General features: G+C 42.1%; 1 protein-coding gene across 1 annotated transcript; it reads left to right on the top strand.

Moving 5' to 3' along the window:
• Positions 1-1,201: 1,201 nt before the first annotated feature.
• sema3ab (sema domain, immunoglobulin domain (Ig), short basic domain, secreted, (semaphorin) 3Ab) lies at positions 1,202-25,680 on the top strand. The gene is made up of 17 exons (XM_041938489.1): positions 1,202-1,943; positions 9,392-9,552; positions 10,008-10,070; positions 13,025-13,144; positions 14,137-14,227; positions 15,026-15,145; positions 16,035-16,177; positions 18,016-18,130; positions 18,237-18,306; positions 18,417-18,561; positions 18,668-18,887; positions 19,026-19,117; positions 19,207-19,248; positions 19,877-20,034; positions 21,276-21,343; positions 22,546-22,691; positions 22,991-25,680. The coding sequence occupies exons 1-17, from the start codon at positions 1,826-1,828 to the stop codon at positions 23,528-23,530; spliced, it is 2,412 nt and encodes an 803-aa protein (XP_041794423.1). The 5' UTR covers positions 1,202-1,825; the 3' UTR covers positions 23,531-25,680.
• The last annotated feature ends 50 nt before the right edge of the window (positions 25,681-25,730 follow it).

Here is a 25,730-nt window from a genome sequence, read left to right as displayed (position 1 = left end):
GTCCGTGTCCAAATTTGGTAGATTTACTGTTCCGTGTCTCATCCTGGGAATTGAATTCTTTACTCGGAACGAGAAGCCTTCTTGTTTTTTTCTCAGAATGAAATTTGTCACACTTTGACACATAAAACAGACTGTGAATCTTGAAAATTAATTTAAGCTCAGAAATAACTTCATTAGCTTCTGCGTTCACCCATGTGATTGTTGAAACTTATGTGGCGCCATCACCAGACAGATGGGCCTGACAAGATGACTTTGTCTATCGTCCAGATAATTCCATATAAACCATGAACACAACACTGTAATGTCATCTTCACCGCTAATCCATCCGACTCAGGTAATCTAGATCGCTGATGTTTTATGTTGTGAAGGAGCCAGTTGTGTAGCACGCAGTTGGTAGAGTCTCTTTGCAGTCTCACTGTCTGCCTTATTCACCCAGCTTTGAGAAACCAGATCTAATTTGCAGTGGAATTTTGATATTCCAGATTTGATATTCTGTCCTGATACATTTGATAACGGTTAACCTAAAGTAGTGGACTTTTAACCATATAACACACTGACTCCTTGGAAATATAGGAGCATACACTTGAGCACAAGTGAGATCATAAATGTTGTATAACTTAATTCATGTTACAGTTGGTCTTCTGGGATTATAGATGAAATGGATTCCTTTCAGTATTATGCAGGTCTTAAACAGAGGAGAGTCAGTCAGCAGCTAATCCTAATACCTGCATAAAAAACAACAAAAATGTCATACATGGTAATCAATGTATGACTTTGTAATGTAATTTCAATGGGTTGATTTGAAAAATAGTGTACTGCCTTTTAGGGTCTTATCTTAGACACTAAGAATGAGTTTCCTCAGAATGCTCTGCTTTCATGTTCTGCTGTGTTTTTTTGTTTTCATACTCTTTCTAACCACTCGCCTTGCCCTAACCTTAACTACTCCTACCACTTTTCCTTTCACTGATTTCTTTTCTCCCATGCTTCCTGTGCTCTCTCTCACCCTCTCTCCCACCTACAGTGCACTCTCTTCTTTTCTTAATCCTTCCCCCCCCCTCTCTCTCTCTCTCTCTCTCTCTCTCTCTCTCTCTCTCTCTCTCTCACTCTGACTGTGCTGTCTGCCTCAGCTGTTCTCAGTTGCACTGTGTGCCTTGTGCTGTGGGGACAGGGCAGAGCTGCGCTGAGTGGGGCTGAACAAGTCCAGAGCGGTGTTAAGTAGACAGAGAGAGAGAGGTAGACAGAAAGTAGGAGAGCGAGTGAGTCAGTGCAGATTGTGCTTACAAAGCAGACGGGATTAACAGCTGAAACAAACTGGACCTGTTTTTCTCTCTTTAGCTAAAGGTGGAGACTCAGCAGTAACGTGGATAGCTGCTTATGCAGATCTTCATGCTGCTTAGGCACAAGGACGAAAAGCTATGGGACTCGTACCCAGACCGTCTCGCTCTTCCCAGCATTTAGCATGGTTAAGACGTCCTATTTGTGCTTAGTTTGGTCAAGTTTACTTTGGACTTACTGCTGTCGGAGGCTCGCTTGCAGTGACATTGACCCATAACCCCTCAACTCTGCTTTGCAGGTCCTGTCTCCTCTGGAGTTGGACTCTAATTTTGGCTTTTGACCCCTGGAACAGGAAAGGGTTTTTCGATTTGGCAGGGGACGAGACCTGCTGAGAACCAGTCTGGACCGACCCACCAGCATTTATTCATAATCAGTGGACAGCAGGAACATTTCTTCTACCAGCATTTCTTCTACTACACCAGATCAGAGACTGAGCGCACTGGAGGCGTGTATTTAAAAGGATCTCGCTGGCATCTATTGCCCCGGGACCATGGGCTCTCTTTGGGGCAGCATTATGCTGCTGTGTGGGGCGGTTCTGCTCAGGACGGAGGACGGCAGAGCCCAGCAGACCAAGAACAACGTTCCCCGGCTAAAACTCTCCTATAAAGGTGAGCTCCTTGCATTCGAATTGTCTGTCACAAATGGTAAATCTCTTAATGATTCACCTCTTTACTATTTTGTCCTCGAGCCCTGCCTCCTGATTTTGTAGATCCCCAAACTACATGTGGTGTGGTGTAATGATGAAGTGACTACTAGTAAAGCAGAGTCTACAGGAGTTGTAGCAGCTGTGAGATCTTGCATATCCCTGTGAGGCACCTGTAAAAATACAAAGTAAACACAGTTGAAAGAAGGTAATTTTTTACAAGGCTTGTTGAGCTTTATGGCTTATCAGGTGTATGCTCTGGTTGTGTGACGTGTGATGTGCGTGTTCATCTGCATGTCTCTAAAGCAGGTTCCCATTTAATGTTCAGCCAGCCGTGCAGAAAACTCTTCCAAATATAGTATCCGTGTGCTGTTGCACTCGGTTTAGCTGGAAAAAGCTAAAATGTGCTGTTCTCATGGAAACATTGTGGAAGTGTTAAAAAATAGATGCTAAACTGGTTCAGCAAAACAATCAGCTGGGGCTAATAAACAGGAATTAATAATGTATAATTCACCATCATGCCAATAACAGAGCAGTTTAGTGGGATTCAGGAAAGTCACCTCGCTTGCCAAATCAGAGGAAGCGCTCATGTCTAACAGTTTCTTACAGCAGTCTGTCTCTGATGCACTCTCTCTTCCTGTCCCCGTTTTGATCAACTGCTGTTGTCAGTTTTGCAATAAAAAGTGGTGCCAGACATAGACTCCCTGGCAGTTGAGCGTCATTTATCCCCCTCTCCCTTTCTTCCTTTTTTTTTTTCCTGGATGTCATTTTTCCGCTCCGTTTTTTCCTGCGTGGTAATTACACTCAGGATGAATGGTGCAGGTCTGTTTCAGCAGATGGCTTTCCCAAAGAGAAATGTTTCTCGCTCAGCACTGGGAGATCCATAATTATACACACAAGCATGCACACACACTCACTCACTTGTGCGTACACACACACACACACACATAAATACATGGCCATCTGTAGATAGCTAATGATAACTGTGAGAGTATCAGTCATTTAAAACAACATGCTGTCAGTTTGGTGAAACACGCCCATGCAGTGATATCTCTATTAGATGTTAGGCCTTCAGGTAGCAGCCTGGCTGCCTGAAATCTCTACATTCATTAATTCCATTAGATCTCATTCACATTTATGCTGGTGGGGACAATATCTGGGACGATCCCTGGCTTAGGAGTTCCAGCCAGATGACAGTGGGCAGGTATCGTTTTCAGGCCTGCAATGAGGTAGGAAGATTATTCATATAATACTGTAGAATTTCATCAAACATTATCCACTGTAAGTCCCATTAGGCAAGTGACATGGGATTGCTGCATTATGAATCATTTATATCATCATATAAATTATTTATTACCCCTGCGATAGGTGAAGCAGACTCAGATTTACTCATGGAGAGGAAGAAATCAGATGATTCACTGTGGTGAGTTACAGAACGGTACCTGCCTAGACGGCCTGAGAAGTTGCCCTGTCCTGAGCAAGGAGGGTCTGATGTGCGACGCATGGGGACTGTGAGGTGAAGGAACTCTGACCCCTACAGGTCACTGGGAATACTGGGAAAATCCGTGTGTGTCCAAATTAACGCGTCTGTCTTGGTGCAGGCGTCCACACACTTCCACATGTTTTTGACTTTACTGAAGACGACACAGCAGGGAGGTGTTTATCTGGAAAGCGTGAACCTGACGAGCAGCCTGCTCCCCCACAGTATGATCCTCAATGAACACCGTTGGGATCTCTCTCACTCATTACATACCAACTTCTCTGGCCAACCACCACACACACACACACACACACTCACACATCCCAAACCTCCCCCCTGAACCCCAGGAGATTCCAAAAGATCTTTGAAAAGCGGGTTCGAGGGGCAGAGGGGCAATGGAGCAGGGGGTAAGATAACAATGGTACCCCATGGCTACCTAAACATGAGCTAAGGTCCAACTGTATCAACAACTAAGTGGCTTGGTGATGATGATGCAGTGGGAGGCCGTAGAGCTACAGTGCACCACAGCACCATAAACGTAGCCACATCACATACGTTGTCCTTCAACATAAACCGACATGAGATCGATTCAAACCCCGGAGGAAATGGATCCACCTGGGAGTAAACAGTGATCCATATGGTTTGCAAGTTTACGGGCCACAAGAAGTGGAACACATGTCCAGGGAAGGCAAGAGAGGGTACTTCAGTTTTATAGGATGTGGGTGTACTGCCAAAAGTGCTCCTTCTCTTCAACCTGTCCACCCCTTTCCTGAGCAGAGCCAAGGGCTTGCACACAAGTGCACACACATACCCGCACACACATACAGGCGAATAGATTCACAGCAGCCCAACTAAATTCTAACTCTTGAATACCAAGTAGAGCCAAGAAAATTTGAAACTACACTCAACAACTTCTAAGCTTTGTTTAAGAAATTCCTCTTGCATGTTCAGCTATATATATATATATATATGTATATATTTTTGGTTTTATTTTGTTATTCTTGTTTTCATTGTGGTTTGAATTGACTTTTCATCACCGCTTGAGAATGGAGAAGTTCTCTCAAACACTTTTAATCCGTAAGCACGTTAAGAATCTTTGGAGCGGAGTTGGGTTTCTCATGGTGTGTACAGTATAAACTCCGGTCAGCCCTGAATGGCCATGGGAAGGTATCCTGTGCACTCTGGAGGCTTTCTCGGGTTCTGGAAGGTCGATTCCTCTCCAACTGCAGGCATGTTCGGGATTTGTTCAGCAGTGTTCTGTTTTTGTTTGACGTCTTTCTCCAGGAGCTCAAAGAGGAATCTTTGTAGTCATTTGACTTAGTCATTATCTGTACTGGCTGCAAAGTACGATATTATGAAGAATAAATTCACTTGTTCACTGAATACGTCTATACTTATATAATCTCCTGTGCCCGCGGCTATTGGCTGACAAACAGGCATAGGGCCATGTAGAGCTGAGCAATATGGTTGAAATCAATATCATAATATAATAAAAGCTTCAAACTACTTTTTTTGGCTTGTAATACATTTAATATGGAATTATTAATTTCAACTCCAGAGACTTTTGTAAAACATTAACAGTGGTGATGATACATTACTATATTGAATTATTGCCCAGCTGTAAATACGCAGCTAATTCTGCTTGACACAGAACAAATTACTTGACTGATGAAGCTTTGTGCAGTTTTCCCTCAGGCACGGATGAATCAGAGACTGAATACACTTCAAGCGACGCAGTGATACATTGTGTTTTGTCAGTGTGCAATCACACACTCAGTCATGAGAACGGCGAACATCAGCAAAGCTGCTGAACCGGGGCCAAACAACAATGTTCCCACATACAGTGCGGCCACACGTGGGTTATTGTTGAGATGTGTTTCTGCTCTTTCTTAGGAGGCACTTAGATAACACTCCCTGTGCCCTCCAGTCGAGAAAGAGAAAGAGAGAAAGACGGAGAGAATGTAGGCTAAAAGAGTTTATTTTTATCGGCCTCACATGGGACTGTTGATTCTTTGCATCCATTCCATCTGCCCCCTTATTTCACTCTCTTCCTCTCTCACTTTCCATTTTTCCCTCTCACTCTTCTGCTCTCTCTGTCCTGCAATCACAGATTCATTGTTACAGAACATAGTGGTGGTGAGAGAGAAGGAGGGATTGAAATAGAAAGAAAGGAAGTTGGTAAAAGTGTTTTTTTTTTCTTTAACTTAAATAAATGGAAGGGTATAAAACAGAAAGTGGGTAAAAAACAGCTGGTAAAAAGTGACATTTGCAGGATTCTTGACAGGCCTCTTTCAACAGTTAAGGGGGAAAAGAGAAAATTTGTAACTTATGACAGGCCAGCAGCTGACACCTGTTACAGCTCACACATTTGCCTATCCACCTGTCTTTACGTCTCTGTCTGCCTGCCTGCCTGTTTGTTTGTCCACGTGAAAGTGTCTGTATCTCTTTCAATACAGCCGAGCTTGTTCTGTGAAGCACAATATTATTCCTGTGAATAATCACAGAGCTTACAGTGTATCAAAACCGCTTTGCAGAAAAACTTGTTTTTTTAGTTCCAGGCTATACCGGAGAAAAGTGTTGCTCTATCCACATGTGAGGTGTCAGCCCAGTGTATATTTAACCAGAGGGGACAACAGTTCAGACATGTGTAGGCTACTACCTCTGGCTTGGAAACATCCCGTTTCCAACACACATCACATGATGCTCCGTAAACATACACACAGATCCACACACAATACCCACAGAGTATCTGTCTCTGGATGAATAGCTTTTAATAACTTAGCAGTAGTCTCTGTTGAATGGTCTGTTGCCATGGACACTACTCCCATACACAGTTTTCACAAACCAGAGACCTGTGTGTGTGTGTGTGTGTGTGTGTGTTTGTGTGTGGTGGGTGGATGTGGTGATGGTGGGATGTGGTTTGAGGAGCTCCTTGACACATCGCTGTTTATAAAACAAGCGTGTCATTCTGTGGCCAATTACTTATTTCCTTTAGATAAACAGATTATATACAAATGAGACAGACACGCTTTTTGTGTTGTTGCCGGTTTATTCTTAAGATCAGGAGGGCTCCTTTCATTTTGCTTTCCCAGGTGATTCCTCAATGTGCATTTTTGTGTGAGTGTGTGTATAATTACCTCACTGGTTGTGCTGGAGCAGGAAGGAATTTGCTACAATGTGGAAAAACATAACTATTTCCTCGTCCTGTGGAACAAAAGTAAAAAATATTGCATGTGGAGGATGGCTGCGCTCTGTCTTCTTCTTTCCCTCCCACACACAGACGCAGCCTTTGTGCAGGTGAAAGAGGGTCAGAGGTAGCAGGTGGGTGTTATTGTGCTGTCAGTGAAGGGCTTACAGTGGATCCACTAATGATTGATCACCAAGGCTACAGAGGAACATAAATCTAGGGCGCATCTTTGGACTGAGCAATACTTTTACTGCAACTTTTTTATGACCTTGAGCTTCCTTCCATTCTGAAGACAGTGGCTGTGGTATGTGTAGACCAATAATCTCTAGAATAGAATTAAATTACTAATATATGAAGATGATTTACCCTTGAAAATATAAACAGGGTAAAATTAGTGTAACTTGTGTCAAATCAAGCAAAACTTCACACAAGTTGATGCTGTAAATATCTGGAGCCACTGATGGACTCATCGTTAAAATTGTGGCCAAAATTGGCTTGAATTGCGATTGTATGTCTTACCAGCTTTATGTGTCTGATGGGGTTACAGACTAGATCTGTTCTTCACGACTTCAAGAACAGTTTGACAGAGAGCCTGTCACACTGCGCTGGGGGTTTATGTTTAGCAGATTAAATCTCTGCCCGTCAGTGCTGATGCACATGAAACCAGCTAAATCACCATGGCAATGACAATAAAGACAGGGTGTCAACCCATTGTTTCTCACCACCCTGTGTGTACAGTTAGTGTGCATGAGTGAGGCATTCCCATGTGCATCCATGTATTTATGGAAAAAAAAAAGGTTTGTATTTGACTGAATGCCAGAGCCAAAATGTTACACGAAGACGAGGAAGTCAGTAACTAGAGCCAAGAGGTTCTCTATTTTTTTCTTTCTCTTCCACAGCTGTGTTTTCTCACCTCTTAACATTTTTACTTTTTCAAATCCAGCATAGATTTCTTCCCGTTTATCCCTCCTTTCTATTTTTCACTTCATGTTAATGCTTATAGGCTCCATAAAGAGTATACTTGAAAACATGTCTCTCCAAAGCCCCTTTATTTAAAACAACTGCACCACATTTCAATACAAAATATTGATTTGATTGTCATTCAGCCAATAATAAGTTTGATATGTATTGATATTTATTTTATTTTATCCGCCAGTGATTTTTAATTTTATTTTGATGCTATTTTAAAAACCAAATAATAGATAGAGTGTGAGTCTCATCTCGTCAATTATTTCTCATTTAGCTTTTTATCTGCGCTCTCCTGTCATTACAAGAGACTAAACTGGCCTACAGCTGGATATCAAATTTATTTAAAAAAAACAAACAAACATATTTTTATTTTTAACCTTTCTCAGATTACAGCTGCCAAAGTTTTGTTGGACAACTTTCATGGCCTACGTTTTAACCTGGAAATTCTTATTAAAATTTGAGAGTTTATGAATGAGTAAAAGCATTCAGTGTGATGCCCTCTCTTCTCCAGTTTTCTTTTCTTTTATCGCAGCTTTGCTCCAGCTCGTGTCCTCATTCTCTCGGGTTCTGACACACTTCGTGGGGGGTGTGTGGGGGGGGCATTTTCCTTGATAAAACATTCATGAACGTTTTTGTTATTTACTCCCCGAGAAAGAGTGAGAGAGAAAGAGAAAGAGAGAATGAGAGAGCGAGAGAGAGAGAGAGAGAGAGAGAGAGAGAGCACCAAAGGAACCAGTTTTCCTCTGTTCCATAACTCTCCACCCTTTTGTGTGGGTGGTCAATGGGAGGGGGTCATAGTGTGGTTAGACTTTGCGGGTGAGAACAAAATGTGAGAAGGACAGAGCATGAATGTGTTCGTGTCTGTGCACAAGTTACAAAAAAGGTGCGATAATGCCAAAGCCATAATGCCACCTTTAGAGGTCGTTACAGTAATGAGATCCTCAAAGTCTGTTTGTGACAAGTTTGGCTTTCCGCTGTGAAAGCAAATGTCGCTTCTTTGCCAGACTTGGCAGACCATTGCATTACACTGCAAAATGTGAGCTGTAGCCCATAGTAACGTGTCCTAATGGCTGATGTGGTTTAGAGTAATCCTGCAGTTTGGACTATGAAATATTAGCAGAGTCATATGACATTACATATTCCTCCCAGTTTTCCACTGTGAGCGTACCAAGTTCTGCTTGGCTGCTCTGGTCAAGGTCACTTCCCCATGCAGACAGTTTGATCATTGGCTCCCAGTGCTGGTATTACCTGCCCAGTCCAATTTGGCTTGGCAGTGGTTTTCACTATCTGTCAATTGCCTTGCTTGGGAAAGCTGTTCTAGCCCTGAGATCATTGTGTAAAGGGAATGGAAGCTTTTTACAACACCAACATTTACACAAAAATAAAAAGACATAAAAAACACAGAAGGAGGCCCTGACCAGTCTATTAGGGATATAGCCAAACATTTTCTAATGTATTCAGTGGACCCTTGTGGCATAAAGCAGTGATCCTCAAACTGTCAGCGTATGTGGAACATTACAACTGAGCAGGCAGACTAGTGAATAGAGAGGTGAACCTGTGGTCACACAAATTCTAGGTGGTTGGAAATGTTGAAAGATTTCTAAAACTAAGGCCATGTCTTTCAAACAGCCTCTGGAAATTTAATAAAATAACAGAAAGACATCTCAACCTGGTGGATTTTTCTTCGTCTTTCCTGCTGCCCGCAGTTACCGTGATTTTCACAAAGCGATTATCGAATTATGCTGATCATTGCTTTTCTTTCCGTTTTTGTCTGCAGACATGTTGGAGTCCAACAACCTTGTGACGTTTGAAGGTCTGGCCAACAGCTCGGCTTACCACACCTTCCTGTTGGACGAGGAGAAGGGGAGACTCGTGGTGGGAGCCAAGGACCACATCTTCTCTTTTAACCTCCTCAACGTCAGCAGAGACTACGCACAGGTGAACCCGATGTTTGATTTTCACTCAGCCTTTCTGGTAGTTTCATCCAGTTACAGCGTCCATTCATCACGACTGTAAGTCTGTTTGCGTTGCTGACCGACTTAATATCTGCCTTGAGTGTGCATCTCCACCCAGAGTGCCAGTCAGGGGCTCAGGTATCTCGGGACTTTTCTTTCTGTTTCTACAGAAAAGTGCCTCATGAATATTTCAGACCAGGGCTGTCGCACACGATCACACGCTGTGCCAGGCATGTTAGCTGCTCTCTGCACACCTGGATGAATAATGGAGTAAACTGAAACAAAGTGGATAACAAATCGCGTTGTGACCCCGGCAACCCTCACATATACACATGTGTGCACACAAGCTCATGCTGTATCGACTCACTCTGTAAAATTGATTCTAGGAGGGGGCTGATTCTTTTCTAACATGTATGGGAACTGTGTTTTTGTTTGCAGATCCCTTGGCCAGCTTCTCCCACCAGAAGAGATGAATGCAAGTGGGCAGGAAAAGATCTCTCGGTAAGAGCTAAAACCATCCATCTTGCAAGTGGGTGTCAGCATCATGCCCCTCCACTCCCACAGATGTTTTTAAAATGTCTTTGTTCTCTTGTGCTACGAAAGATGTGCAACTCTGCAGGTCTCGAATTAAACCTCACTTGCAGTTGCACTGGGATTGCTCCATATATATGGCATTTTAATCATAGACGATATGAGATTTTTTTTTTTTTTTTTATCTTTCAGCTTGTTTATACCAGTGTGTTGACATATACAATCTGTCATATGGACAACCCACCGCCAAGCTCACCATAGATCTCATCATAATCTCAGAGCCAAGATTGAGACCATCATTTGACCTTAATCACTTATCAAGCCTCTGGGCACTCCACTTAATAGAGTGTGGGCCGGGAAATCACTGCGCTTTCTGCCAGACCCACTGGCATAACAATACAGCATGAATAATGACTGCTGTCATATATCCAGGGATCACAGGCATTAGTGTTCCTGTCTTATTAAACTGTAATTTTCCATGTTTCTCCCTTTGTGCTCTGACATTTCTGTGTTTTCATACGTCCAAATCTTTTCAGGTATTCTAAGACTAACCGCAGGGAGCTCATCAAAACTGGACATGGCCTTAATTGGTTGCTATAATACTGATCCTTTCAGACGGAATACTTACAGTATTTAAAGCAGAAATACTGAATTCATTTATTTTGAATTGAACAAATTGCTATGACTTGGTTGGCTGGCATGCCCATTAGAACTTAAACTCCATCAGTTTAACTAATAAAGTTCAAGCTTTACCTAAACTACATGAAGAGCATCATTCTTATCCCGTGCTCCATAGTAATATGTTTGAGAACAAAACACAAATGTCTAATGATTTGAGTATTTTAAAGCTGTAATTGTTTTGGATAATCATTTATTTAATTAAATTAGCTCAATTTGAGGCTGCATCTAAAACAAACAAAAAAAAAATGCTCGAGGGCTTCTTCAGATTCTTTACCTCACTCAACCCTTGCATGACAAGCCAAGCATCACATCTCCCTGTAACTGGCCGAGTGCAGTTTTAAAGCAGCCTGTATGCCGTGGTGAAACTCTGTGTAAACACGCTGAGAGGTTGTCTCTGCTCCCTGCGAGCTGTGTTACGAATTCTATCTTCAATAGGGCCTGAGGCAATAGGCTGGAATGTAAAATCATGGCAATGCTGTTTGTGCCTCAGTTCACTGCCTGGGCATTGGCCAGAGCAGGGCAAGCTCTCATGCCCTTCTACCCTTCTCTATGGCTGATTTGAAACTCCATGAAGTCCTTTGTGTGTTTTCTGTAAACATTGTGGCAGGGATGAATAAGGTGCCCTGAGGGGTGGTCTTTCCGTTATAGAGTCGGAGGAGAGTGAGAATTAAAGGGAGGTGGGGTGAGATGGAGAGTGAGTCCATTGATGCTCCCTGATGTACTGTATGCAAACACTTCTGGAGATGAAGCAGAGAGGAAAGAAAGAGATAGATGGCTGTGAAAGGTGTTAGAGTGCACCCACAAGAGAAAAAGGAAGGCCGCAGCCTTGTGCACACGAATGTGCACAAAGTGGATGCCAAATATGAAAATCCTGCAACAAATTGTTGATGAAGCTGCATAAGGGAAAAATGAATAGCTGTTAAGGTTCAACATTTATTTGTGTTTCCTGCTCCAGATGTGGTTCCAAATGTGTAAATCTTTCTTTTACTCTTTCTCATCTGAGACAAAACCTTAAAGCAAATCAAATACGAGACATTTTTGTAACTTGTCTGCATCATCATGCTGGATATTCAGAGGTATGGCAGGTACCACAGTGCAAAGAGATCCTGCCCATTCTTAAATGTTAATTCCTCAGATAAACGCAGGCCATATAAATCTAAGGAAAGACAGACAGCTGCTTTAATGACAGCAAAAGCTTACGCAAACAGGCTGCTGTCTGCTGATGACCCAGTAAAGCCACATGAACTTAGTCATGCATAATTTGTGGCGCTATTCTTTTTTTTCTTTTTTTTTCTTTTTGAATATGTGATGACACATTCGGTTTTATTTGAGGTCAGGTCTGCTCAGGCACGTGCTGCCAGCGCACAAGGAAATGTGCCATATGGCAACGGAGCAATGCATACAACCAATACAGATGCCTGTTGTGCCACACACACACACACACACACACAAAGACACACACAAGGAAATGATTAAATAAATTACATCTGCAGTATTTCAAGCAGTAAGTAAGTGCCATGTGTTTAAGTCAGTGAGTCCAGAAAAAAAGCTACTCCGTCCAGAAAGATATATTATGATGTTGCAACAATAATCACAAAACAAAGACATTAGGAGCACAGCAGAACACACAATTAGAAAGATCACTTTTTTAGTCTCTAGTGACAGAATGACAGTAAGATGAGGTTGGCCTGCATTACTCCGATTGGACCAGGATTATTATGGTTGACTTTTATTGACTTCTTCTTTTCTTATTCTGCAGTCTAATTCCCTCCTGAATGGATTTCACAATTGTTCCCTGGGAAATTACACAGCTCATGTGCATAAAATCTCCTAGGCGGGTGGTGAAAGACGTCACAGAGTTCAGAAGGACTCACGTGGGTCTGGGTGGATATGGAGTGGGGAATACTGGATGTACAGGGAGCGAAAAAAACACAGAGTCATGGATGATAATGTCATTAGTTTGGTCATAATATTATTTTCAGAGGTATTACTCAGCACAGCGCTGGGGTTCGTAAGCCTTTCTCTGGGGAATTACAGTAGATTACAGTAAGCTGTGCGCTCTCTCATCATCACAGATCTCTCTATTTAAGTATTGGATTTTCCTCTGTGACATGTGCTCTTAGGTCTGAGGTCTGAACTTCGTATTCATTCAGCAGTTTCACCCCCTTTTTTTTACTAACCCCAACAAACAAGCTGCAGCTTTAAAACCCTTTCTCATCTGTTCTCTGTGTCTGGTCCTTCAGAGGGAGTGCTCAAATTTCATCAAGGTGCTGCAGCCGTTCAACCAGACCCATCTCTATGTGTGTGGGACAGGAGCCTTCCACCCTGTGTGCTCCTACCTGGAGGTTGGCAAGAAACCAGAGGTACAGGCGGATGTTACATCTTCTTTACTGCCTCCACCTGCTGCTAAAAACAATAATGCATAATGCACAAAAGCTTGTCCGAGTTTCATACAATAGTAAAGTTTTTAAAGTTGTGAAGGATCATGTCTGTTTGGGTGTGAATGTGTTCTCTAATAAATGATTTGCTAAGTACATAAAAATGGTTACATTCAGCAAAATGAGGTGGAAAATTAAACACAGGGTTTCACAGTCTGTGGGATTTCCAATTCATCACTCTAATATGGAACTGCTGTGTGTGTGTATGTGTGTTCATTTGAGTATGAGCGAAGGAAATTGCTCTCTTCTCCTCCAAATGTCACTGAGTCAGACTTATAAATGTGCGTTTCCTATTCATTAGAGGGCTATTTACAGACAATTAGAGGCAGGAAATTTCTCGGAGAAAAGCCATCTGCTGCATATAGATCATAACCTAGAAATTCATCTGATGGGTTTTCTACTAGCGTTGAGGTCACCAAGTCACAGAGAGTGATGAGATTTATTGTGTTCATTCTCAGTGCCAGGAAAAAGGTTTAAAATTGTAGTTTCCACAGATTTCTCTTTTTGTTGTCCCCATCGTGTGGCAAGGTGACATAATGCATTCTTTATCTGCTTGTTAAATAAACTATCTGAAGCAAAATCCTGCATATTAAGGTACATATTTAAAGCCACATTGTGACTTGTTGATGGCTGCACTTTTGCAACCTATTTCGCTGTGAGTCACTATTAAACATTTGGAAACGTCATGCTTTGGACTAAAAATCCTGCTACAATGCTCATGTTCATAAAATACTACAGTTTTCGCCCCACTCTGGTGTCATGATTTGCTGACAGCAAAATGGGTTCCCCAGAGAGAATACTCATACTGACTATTTTTTGCCTGTATAATTTGCATCCTCAGTGCCAGGAAATAAAGTGAACCCCTGCATTTTATAGTTCACTACAACTCCTGTGACTTTCTGTCTCTTAATGTCCAGGACAGCCTGTTCAGACTCGAGCCTCACGTAGAAAATGGCCGAGGGAAGAGTCCCTATGATCCCAAGTTGCTCACCGCCTCCATGCTAATTGGTGAGTTTAAGACCGGATACACTGTGCTGTTCTTCTGTGTGTTAGTGAGGTCATGTAAAAACCTGGGAGTCCTGAAAACACCCTCTGCCCTGGTCTTTCATTTCAGCAGATATACAGGGTGTAAAATAAACGTGAATAACAGTACGGGGCATTCCTGTCATTCATTACCAGTGGATCTGCTCTGTAGTTTGTATTTACACACTGGGAACCCCTCATTGGTGGGACTGTAAACTCTATTTCAATCTGAATTGACGTCCTTTAAGTGCTGGGTGTGCATGGCAGATGACACTTAATTGAATTTTCTTTGCAGCGAATCCCTACTCTGGCAACTAAAGCAGGATTATGCGAGCATGTCTTTTGTCTCTACCCCCAATTATTGCCAGTCACATTGTGTTATATCACACCGTTTAACCTAGCAGATGGCCATTTTCCAGCCCATCACCCCTCATCTCCTCTCCCCTTTCTCTCTCCCGTCTCACCAGCATTATTATGTACTCCCCCTGTCTCACACCTCTGTCCTGTCCCTCCTCATCTGTCCCTCCATCCGTGCATCCTTCCCCTGTGTCCCCTCTCAGCCCTGCCTACTCTGTTAATGTCAATTTCACACTCCTGATGTTCATCACGTCCATCACTGTCTGCTTTTTCTCAAGACACCAAGTCCACCTGTGCTGCTAAGCTCCTGTACGATTCCTCAGACTTTCTCACACTTTACACCTGCAGCACTGGGGAGAAACCTCTGCAGACTGTTTCCTCAACCAGTGTTACACCACTAACACACTTCATTCCTCTTCCTGCTAGATGGTGAACTGTATGCCGGGACATCAGCCGACTTCATGGGGCGGGACTTTGCCATCTTTCGCACACTTGGGAAGCATCACCCAATCAGAACGGAGCAACATGACTCCCGGTGGCTAAATGGTGAGAGGAAAGCACCTCTTGGTTGGTTTATGTCCTATTTATCAAGTAAAGAATTTCTTATTGGCAGCTGGCAGTGTCATGTCTGATGCTGCTGTTCTGACCTATGGACTTCCGCAAGGTTCTGTTATTCCCCCATTTTATTTTCTATCTGTATGCTACCATCATGTCTTCAAATTAGTGACTTCATATATAGCTTTCCAGTTTTATGCTCATGACACTCAGCTGTGCTTGTATGCCAAGCATGATGATCTCAGCAAACTAAATAATCTTAAGGACTGTATGGACTATAGACTTGACATTCTCATTACTTGTTTTCTCACTTTTCTATGAAAATAAAACTGAAGTCCTTATAATGACACTCACATCATCCTGAAACGCATTGTATCTTTTGAAAATGAAAACGAATCCATGCCTTTGTGTCTTCACAACTATTGGAATTCATTATTCTCCTGTTTCAGTCTAGGAGCTGTGACTTGTCTGCAGGAAATAGCTCATAATGTTGCACTATGTCTTCTAACAAAGACAAAGTGCAAGGAGCACATTGCTCAAGTGTTGGCTTCTTTCCATTGGCAGCCAGTGGAGTTTGGAATTCAATATAAAGCTTTTGTTATTGTATCAAGCTCTACATGGTGTAGCCCTGACTACATTTACCAACTGTCGCTGTGTAGTCTCGTCAAATCTCTTTGGTTGGCTTTCTATCTACTGGATTTTTCTTTAAATCAAGAGATTACTCTGCTGCCTCTTTGATACTTTGTACTCAAAGCTTTTATTCTGAAGCATTTTGTAACCTTTTTTTTTAAGTGCTAAATGAATAAACACTCTGAGATAAAACATAATTACTCACTAACACGTCTTCCTTTATCTCAATGTGTGTGTGTATGCGTTGCAGATCCCAGGTTTGTGGGCGTTCATCTGATTCCGGAGAGCGACAACCCAGAAGATGACAAAATCTATCTGTTCTTCAAAGAGAACGCCATGGATGGAGAGCATGCTGGGAAGGCCACACACGCTCGCATCGGACAGCTCTGCAAAGTACGCATACTCACATTAACACTTAGCCACATATCCATGCAAAGGCACTCTCACGCAAGCTGGCTCCCGCAAAGGAAAATTCAGACACAAACAAAAAGGAGAGAGACAAAGACACACGCTCTTTCACACAGACATTATGTGAAATAGCTTCTGTATCTGGAAAAACACTTGACGGGTGTCTGAGTGGCTTTCATAATGGCAGGTTTCAGGGGCTGTTATCTGTGATTATTTTTAGCCTGCAGAAGAGCGGGCTTTGTTGTTGTGTGGTACAATCGCCCCCGAAGACAGAAACCTGAGAGAAATGTTAAATGTCACCAGAACCTGAGAGGCAAAGACGCCGTCAATGGCACCACTGTTATCTTAATGCCAGGCTTTGGCACTGATTGGGGCTGCTACACCCTCCAGCTGCAGGGAATGATTGTGTTAAATCGCTGGCCTTGCATCAGCTTTCACGTTCCAAATCCTATTCCTACTCATTAAGCAGGAATCCACCCAGCTGACTGCAGATCAGTGAGCGATGTCCGGCCTCAGCCTCCCGTTTAACTGCATATCGTGCCTCTGTCACAACAGCCTGATTGCCCAGAATGTCAGGAATCTGCCATGCTCAACGCAGGACAAGCCATCCATTATGCAAGATATGCGTTAATTTGGGCCCATCCACATTTGGATGCATTCTAATTCATAAATCAATACCAAGTGGGATACGTTTTTATGAGCCAGCATTTTGTGCCTCTGTGTTTGCGTGCTATGCTCTCGAAAACAAACACTGTACTGTGAGGCACACAGACACATTAGGGTGTGTACTGGAACATACAGTACTTCTTCACAACATCTAAAAATCCATTATTCATCATGGGAAAAGCATTTTAAAGAGGCAAATATGGATGTTCTGTTGATTGACAGGCTTGTATGATAATTATGAGAAAACACATCCCACACGAAAATTTTCATACCGCCGTCAATGAAAAGTTTGTTTCACACAGTCTGCGTAATGTGTTTTCAATCAGGTTTCTGGAGTATGTTTTCGAAAATGAGCTGTCAGTGTGTTGTGTGTAAGCTTCAAATCTATTTAGTGGAAAGAATCTGTCAGTGCAAGGGCTATTGAAAACAGATGGCAAGTTTCTTCGGTAAATGCATCATCATCCAGCATGACCAACAAATGCCATCTTTTATCATGGAAACCGTGTATTATATTAGAGATGTTACCTCATGATCTGACCCATTAACAGCCTTAAAAGCTACTGCAGCTTTGTAAAGGAGTTGAACGTTTGCATAACTTCTAATCTGGAGGTTCCTTGATAAGCTATGTCTCAACATTCAAAGTTTTATTAACATAATGTTTTAAGTTTTTTTACCAGTTCTCCTGAATGACTAAAGGGATACTGGCCAAGCGTTGAAGGGCTTTTTCCACTTCTTTCCATATCTGTTTTGTAATATGAAGGATAAGATTTTAATATGCTTTTAAAGACATAAGAGGGGGGAAATGACAGCATCTCTGGCATAGGGTAGGCCGTTCTCATGCTCTATATCCAACCAGAGAACGCCTCACCTCATTCAACCAAGAAGTAATGAGGCATATTCTCTCCGCTCAGCAGCAGAGTATGAAATTAGGCAGTGAAAGCCTCGATTGATCTTATATAGCTGTAGCTATAGCTAGAGTGCATTTTCTTTTCATTTTACAAAACATAAAGCTGCAAAAGAATGCAAAAACTAAAGGAAGTTGTTTATGATATATTGTTACATGCTAAAGAAAGGGGGGAACTGTGGAAAAGAAATCACTGATTTAACCACATAAATGAACCTCCCTGCTGAATGTCCACATGTGATCCGTCCAACAGAATGACCTGGGAGGTCACAGGAGTCTGGTAAATAAGTGGACCACCTTCTTGAAGGCTCGACTTGTTTGCTCAGTGCCTGGCAGCAATGGAATAGACACACACTTTGATGAACTGCGTAAGTGATTGCTCCCGCACCTTAAAACACATTATTATATCCTGAAGATAAGAAGCTGTCTTTTCAGTGGAGAATATGTCTGTAAATACAATGTCTTCACTTTCAGAGGATGTCTTTCTCATGAGCACAAAGGATCCTAAGAGCCCAATCATCTATGCCGTATTTACAACTTCCAGGTACTATGGATGACATCGAAATACTTCATAACCACTGATTTCATGACCCAGATTTTTAAATAAAAAGAAGTTGCCCTTTCCTTACCACACTCATTATTTCTTCCCATTAGCAACATCTTCAAAGGTTCGGCTGTGTGTATGTACAGCATGACAGACATCAGGAGAGTGTTCCTGGGTCCCTACGCTCATAGAGATGGACCCAACTACCAGTGGGTGCCCTTCCAGGGACGTGTGCCCTACCCACGTCCTGGCACAGTGAGTACAGCATACTCTAAACTGGAATGTCATGGCGTCATGATCCGAGCCTGGAAGTAATTTCTCGTTAATGTGCGGTAATGTAATTTTTTATTTTGCTCTGTAGTGCCCTAGCAAGACATTCGGGGGATTTGACACAACAAAGGACCTCCCTGATGAAGTGGTAACCTTTGCCAGAAGCCACCCAGCCATGTTCAACCCCGTCTACCCCATTAACAATCGACCAATCATCGTCAAAACAGATGTGGACTACCAGTTCACGCAGATAGTGGTGGATAAAGTAGAAGCAGAAGATGGCCAGTATGACGTCATGTTCATTGGCACAGGTATACATATGATACATCTGCTTGCATACTGTATACTGTAAACTGCCACATTGTTGAGTAAATGATTAACTGAAGAAGATGATAAGTATATATATAATAGAATAGATAGTAACTCATTTTGCTTTCATTGTGTGCTAGACATGGGGACGATACTGAAAGTGGTGTCCATCCCCAGAGGCTCCTGGCATGACCTGGAAGAAGTCCTGCTGGAAGAAATGACTGTCTTCAGAGTAGGTTATTCTCTGTTCACCTATATTACTTCCACAGGTTAGAGAGTTTTTCAATCAATCTGATCTATTATCATTTTTCTTTCTTGCAGGAGCCAACAGCCATAACAGCAATGGAGCTTTCAACTAAACAGGTACTGATTGTCGTTTTTATGGCATGTGTAAAAGGAAACTACAGCAGAACAAGGCACTGTAGCCTCAAAGGAGACATCAAGCTTATATCAAGATAATTCTGAAAAAGAATACTTCAGTAAATGAGTTCTGGGAAGGTTGGAGATAAGCCTCCTGTACTGTATTTGGCAGGAACATGTGGAGATAATAATCATAATGAAAAAAGTAACTACTGTTTTTGGCTGTGTGTGTCTGAAAAACCCATCAGTTAGAGAGTGAAAGCTTTTCCTGTAGATGGCACACCTTGCTGCACAGCTCAAATGCAGAACAAAGGTGCACTTGTCTGCACATTTTAAACACTTTGTGGTGAAACTCTTTATCGCACAAAGATCTCAATTGTTGGCTTCTCAGCGTCAGTTAGCTCGTCAACTTAAGTGGCAGGGAGAGACAAAACAAGTCAGCTAATTGACAGGTAGGAGGGTGCTGAGCACCTGTAGCAGGATGGTCTGTCCACATTCCTGACTTTTATTGTTGCTTCACTGAGAAACTTCAGATAAGTTACACAACCCATTGAGACTTAAAACCAAAACTGTACCTCATGAGACATAAAATATCAGAAAATTTGAGTCTTTCTCTCATTTACCTGCACAGCAACAACTGTACCTGGGCTCTGACATTGGTGTGTCCCAGATGCCTTTGCATCGGTGCGAGGTTTACGGGAAGGCCTGTGCTGAATGCTGCCTCGCAAGGGATCCTTACTGTGCATGGGATGGCACAGAGTGCTCCAGATACTTTCCAATGGCTAAGAGGTACTAAATACATTCATACTCCTGCTATTGTGTTTTACAAGCTGCTCGAAATTTGTACACAGCAACTCATCAGCGCTTTACAATATCGACCTGGTAATTTTTGAAGTTTGCCTACACTACAATAAAATGCAACATGATACCTTGCATGTTATTGTGCTGCATTGTGTTGTGCTATTGAGGCAGGCGGAATTTGATTGCATGCCATGAATAAATCGACACATGCTTGAACAGAAACACGCTGGTATATTTGTGCTTTGCATAAGGGCAACCTGATGCTTGTTTAAGAACAACATTTGTTTAACATATTGACTTTATTATACAGAAGTAAAAGCAGAGAATTTAGAGTTTGGTGTGTGTGCACTCACTCATACATATTGAGAACATACGCAGTCCGATGATTCAGGGGGCTAGAGCTAGGGCACACTTAAAGTGCAGGCTCTGTATATTTGCCAAAAACCCCTGAAGGTATAGGCATCATGTTTCTAAAAGAAACCTCGAAATATAACCTACCTAATGTGTTTACTGTAAATTAGAACCAATGTCAGTGATGTCTGGAGGCTGTCTGGTTGAACCAGGGGTGAGGTGGGTGTCAGAGGTTCGGTGGAAATGTGCTTGTTGTAGTGGACTGATCTGTATGTGTTCATGCATGTGTGCTCTGTGTGCAGCCTCCCACTCACAGCTCCATGGGGCTTATTGATTTGATTGTTAGCTGCACAGTATCCTGTTCTTGCTGTTAGTTGGACTCCAGAGTGCAGCATTCAAAAATACGCCAGACAGCCAGAGCAAACTCTCACCTCCAATTACCAGCATACCAATGCTGGGTTGGAACAATCGGAAGCTGAGGGGGAGAAGTTTTCAGTTTGCTATGGCGTCTCCATAGTTTCTTCCATTATTGTTTACAGAAAATATCCTCAAGCTTATGTTTGACACCGTACTTGAAACTCCATCTCTTTTGCATCTGCAACCCGGAGAGATGACAGACTGAAATGATTGATTAAGGTTTGAATTCCTCTGTCATATGTACCCTATAATTAAAGCTTTACTACGATGCTATGGGGTGCCTGCCGTTTGTTTATCTATTTGTGTTGGCCTCCGCTATTGCTGCACATCCAAACCACATTCAAATACACACCTACACACACATACTCCCTGTACACACATATTCTTTCTCTCTCTCACACACACACAAAGAAACCTGTGTCTGCTGACTCATGAAGGTGTTTATGTTTGTGTTTCTGCAGGAGAACAAGGAGACAAGATATCAGGAATGGAGACCCACTCACACAATGCTCAGATCTGCAACACCATGGTACATAAAGGAGACAAATGTATTTTACAAACTGCATATAATCAAGGCAATGTGGATAAAACAATTTTATATATGCTGGTTTTAGTTCAGACATTATTACACTCACTAATAACGTATAATTTGCAGATGATATATTGAAGCAAATAATAATCTGAGCTTGTCAATTTTCCAACTGCATCACACAGAGAGCTTTCGCTTTGAGAATTTATCTCTTATTCGAACATAAAAATGGTCCCAAAGCTGCTGCTGGCCTTTCCTGACCCGGTTGAATGCGTGTGGCGTTGGGTCTCGTGTGTTTTATGTGTTTTTCTGGTGGTGTGAAGATTAGAGTCGGTCCATGTGAAGCTTGTAATTAACATGGTCAGGATTCCTCCAAGTCTCCTCTCTGTCGCCAAGCCCGCCACTCTACTGCCCTGTTAGTGGTCTTTGGACTCATACTGCTCTCATTCTCTTGATTATACATTTCGTTCATTTCACTGAAAAGAAAAAAGCAAAAAACGTTATTGAAAGCTGCTGATTTGAGGAGGAGGAACACACAAAAACTACGGTTACCTGTTGGTACCCACTCAGTAGGCAGCAACACTTGATTGTACATTTTAGCCAAAGATCCCAGATGCCAAACATCGCACTCTATAAAGAAAATAATTAAAGAAAAAAAAGTGTTGTAGGAAAAAGAGGGAATAACAATATACTGTAGCAGGCTTTAGTGGAGTCTGAATTGTTAGATTTGCGACAGGATTTAGGAGATCAGTGAGAGGAACGCTGACCTTACAATGCAAAACGCTTTGAATGAATAACACTGCACATACTTGACTGCATAAAACACAGATTTTAGTTACAGTCTGTCTCCACCAATGGCTGTCTCTGTGGTGGGAGCTGCCTAGTCTGCACATGATTAAGTGTGATAAGAAAAGAGATGGGAAAATGGAAGAAAATAATGTAAAATGCAGCCATTAAAAAAAAAAAAACTAACTAAAACCAGGTCTGTAAAGTTTTTTACATTTTAGTCAGAAAGAAGCAGTTTTGTGCAGAAAATCACAAAATCTGTCTGTAAAGCTGTCTTCAACTTTTAGCCTGTAAAATAAATCAGGTATCACATTAAGCTATTACCACAACTGTAATATCTGACAACAAGCTAGAAAAATAATTTAGTTTTACAAACTTGTGTGACTACTAATGTATTCTTATTTTTTTTAATGTAGATGAACTAAGTGGGCAGACGACTCTCCTGGATAAAACTGTGTACGGTGTGGAAAACAGCAGCACTTTTCTTGAGTGCAGTCCCAAGTCCCAGAGAGCCATGACATATTGGCAGTATCAGCACTCTACTGATGACCGCAAACAAGAGGTTGGCACTACCTCAGCGCACACTTCATCTCTTTTGTTGAAATAGATTCAGATATGATCTGTCTGCAGAGCACATAAATAGAAATCTGGTACTTCAGAGTGAAGATTTCTTCTTAGATAATTCAGTATCATGTTTTATGACTATCAAGAGCCATAGTTTATCAAGTGAAATACATTTTGTGTCATCAAAACAGCCATGAGGCATAGCTGATTATACTTTTGGGAACTGTCGAGTCTCATATCTCCCGTCTCTATCTCTGTGTCCTTCATTCTGTCTCTATCGCGTCTGATTTGCTCTAGATCAAATCAGAAGAGCGTTTCATCCGCACAGACCAGGGCCTCCTGATTCGCACGCTTAACAAGAAGGATTCTGGGATCTATCTGTGCCAGGCGGTGGAGCACGGCTTCATGCAGACGCTTCTGAAGGTGACCTTGGAGGTCATTGACACGGAGCGCCTAGAGGACCTCCTACATCGCAATGAAGAGGCCACAGCCAGCGCCCCTGCCCAGGACCGTTCCTCACCTCAAGAAACTCCCAATCAAAAGCTGTGGTACAGAGACTTCCTGTCTTTGGTCAATCACCCGACCCTGAACAGTGTGGACGAGTTCTGTGAGCAGGTTTGGAAAAGGGAGAGGAAGCACAGGAGGCAGAAAGCTCACCTGGTGCAGCAAGTACAAATGCACCAACAGCAGCAGCAGCAGCAGCAGAAGGCTGTGGTGAACCCTCACACCCACATGCATGTTCAAGGGCTGGCAGCCAAGTGGAAACACCTGCAAGAGAGGCAGAAGGGACGCAACCGCAGGACCCATGAACTGGAGAGGGCCCCCCGCAGTGTCTGACCTATAAACCGTGACTTTTAACACCCGAACCTGAAACCACACCCAGATCGCATTATGTAACCCTGATTAACTTACCCACTTTTCTCTGTCATACTGAGATACAGACTTCTTCCATAAAGACTGGATAGAAAAGTTAAACTGGAAAAAAGGTGATGCTACCCTGATCGGCCAGCTGGCGCATTCTGTGCGTGGGCAGCCATGTTTACAATACGCGAGTACAGAGGACTGCAGGAACCAGGATGTTGTGTCACGCCAGACCATTGGAGCATATTATCTCAGCTGGCCTCTGTGGCCTGGACACTGCAGAGGGACGGTGTCAACCAGCACAGGAACTGGATACATATACCCACCCTATAGACATGACTGCCTCCATGTTGAGATGGCTGCATCAAAGGCATTGTCTCATGGCATGCTAGTTAGGTGTCTTTATCAGTATGAGACTAAAGTAGATACCTAAAAATACCTGATAATTTCTTTTCTACTTCACAAATATGAAAGAAGAGGAGGTGGGTGTGTAAATGGACTTGCAGTGGAATTACAAGCACAAAATAATTGAAGCTCATGGAAAGCACAGGATGGGATATTTGGTCATTTTTGGTATTATAGATGGTTAAATCAGTCAACACGAGGAAGAAACACGCCCGAGCACTGCAAGAAACGGGGAGCAACAGTCACCATTTGTCAACAAATATAATTATGTAGCTAAGATGTGTAAATACTGTATTCTGTTACATCTCCTCGTACTAAAGGGAATGGCTTGCAGTTGTCTTGTTGCTTTATGTTGTTTCCCCAGATAGAAATTTATTTAAGAAAAAGTCTTTCAAAAGCAGTTGTAAACAGGGAGATTGTGTGTCTGTGTGTCTACGCCCTACATAAGCTTCCCAAACAAAAGTCAGGTTTTATTATTCTATTTTGTTTATCTTTTTTTTTGAATCATCAGATTCCTTCCAGTGTAAACTGTCACTTTATAGGGATGTCTGCCAACTGCATCATCTCAGTGCACGAAAATGCCACGCCGAGTTCTTCCATGTTCATTTCATCTGTATATGCTTTGTTTCCGTTACATGTGTATTTATTGCCATACAGTTATGTACATTGTGAAGCTTTTTTTCGATGTGCAGCCTTTTTTTTCTTGCTTTTCTTTTTTATCATTTGGTTTAACTAATTTGATCACTGATCTCTTAAAAATGACTGTATTATCACAAATACTGTAGTAAGACTGGAAGTTACCTAATAATATTTGTCAATATGACATGAACCACATATCAAATGCACTGAGCAATGACCTGGTATACATACTGTACATTTGTTCCACATTTATTGCCTCATATCCATATTCTCCACAGGCAGCGCAGTGTAAAAACATTTCAATGCATGTAACATAAAAAACTTTCTGATTTCTGATTATAACAATCCTTTATTATACAATGCACACACACAAACACAAACCTGGAATGTAGCTGTGAACATTATGTAAATATAAATGCTATGGTCTATGTTTGACAGATATGACACTGTGTACTAGTGCATGTGAATACTATTGTAGTGTTCCTGTTTTGCTATAGCAATGATATACTGGTGTTGTCACCGTTATTCTGTTGTTTGCTTATACAGTACACAATATTAACTATTTCAAAGATGTATATACTATTTCTTTAGGACTTTAAACTGTATAATTGATAATTCCGGAAGTAGGTATTAATAAAAAAAAGATAAACAAGATCTAAACAGGATCTCACTGCGGATTTGAACGTCCACAGACCAGTTAATAACAATGAACAACAACACTGAACAGTGTCAGTTGAGCATTGCAACACATCAGTATGTCACATAACCTTGTCGAGTGAGTGTTTGCAAACCTCATCTGCTTTTGGAAGCCACAATGGAGGAAGATGAGAAACAGCTGGAGCCGGCCAGCTAGAGAAAGCCATTTCTTAGGCAAGATGATTTGAACAGCGGAGTTGTGGAACTTTCAGTAGAGTTGGGGCACGAGATAAGATCATCACTATAAAGAGAACGGGGCGCCTCACTGCAGCGGTCTTGGACATTCAGTGAAAGTGAGGAAATGAAGTGCTGCTGCTGCTGCTGCTTTTTTGGCATGATGATGATGATGGTGATGGTGGTGATGTATTCTACTGATCTAATAAATGTCTCTTCATAAAGTGCTGGTTTCATTAAATCTATTTTTAATGTGCCGTGT

The sequence above is a fragment of the Chelmon rostratus genome, chromosome 6, assembly GCF_017976325.1.
Source record: "Chelmon rostratus isolate fCheRos1 chromosome 6, fCheRos1.pri, whole genome shotgun sequence".
NCBI classification, from domain to species: domain Eukaryota; kingdom Metazoa; phylum Chordata; class Actinopteri; order Chaetodontiformes; family Chaetodontidae; genus Chelmon; species Chelmon rostratus.
This window is presented reverse-complemented; position numbering and strand designations above follow the sequence as displayed.

Coding starts and splice junctions, on each gene's coding strand:
- sema3ab (XM_041938489.1), top strand. CDS start 1,826: ATGGGCTCTCTTTGGGGCAGCATTATGCTGCTGTGTGGGGCGGTTCTG. Junction 9,553..10,007: donor TCAGCAGAGACTACGCACAG/GTGAACCCGATG, acceptor TTTTGTTTGCAG/ATCCCTTGGCCAGCTTCTCC. Junction 18,307..18,416: donor GCCGTATTTACAACTTCCAG/GTACTATGGATG, acceptor TCTTCCCATTAG/CAACATCTTCAAAGGTTCGG.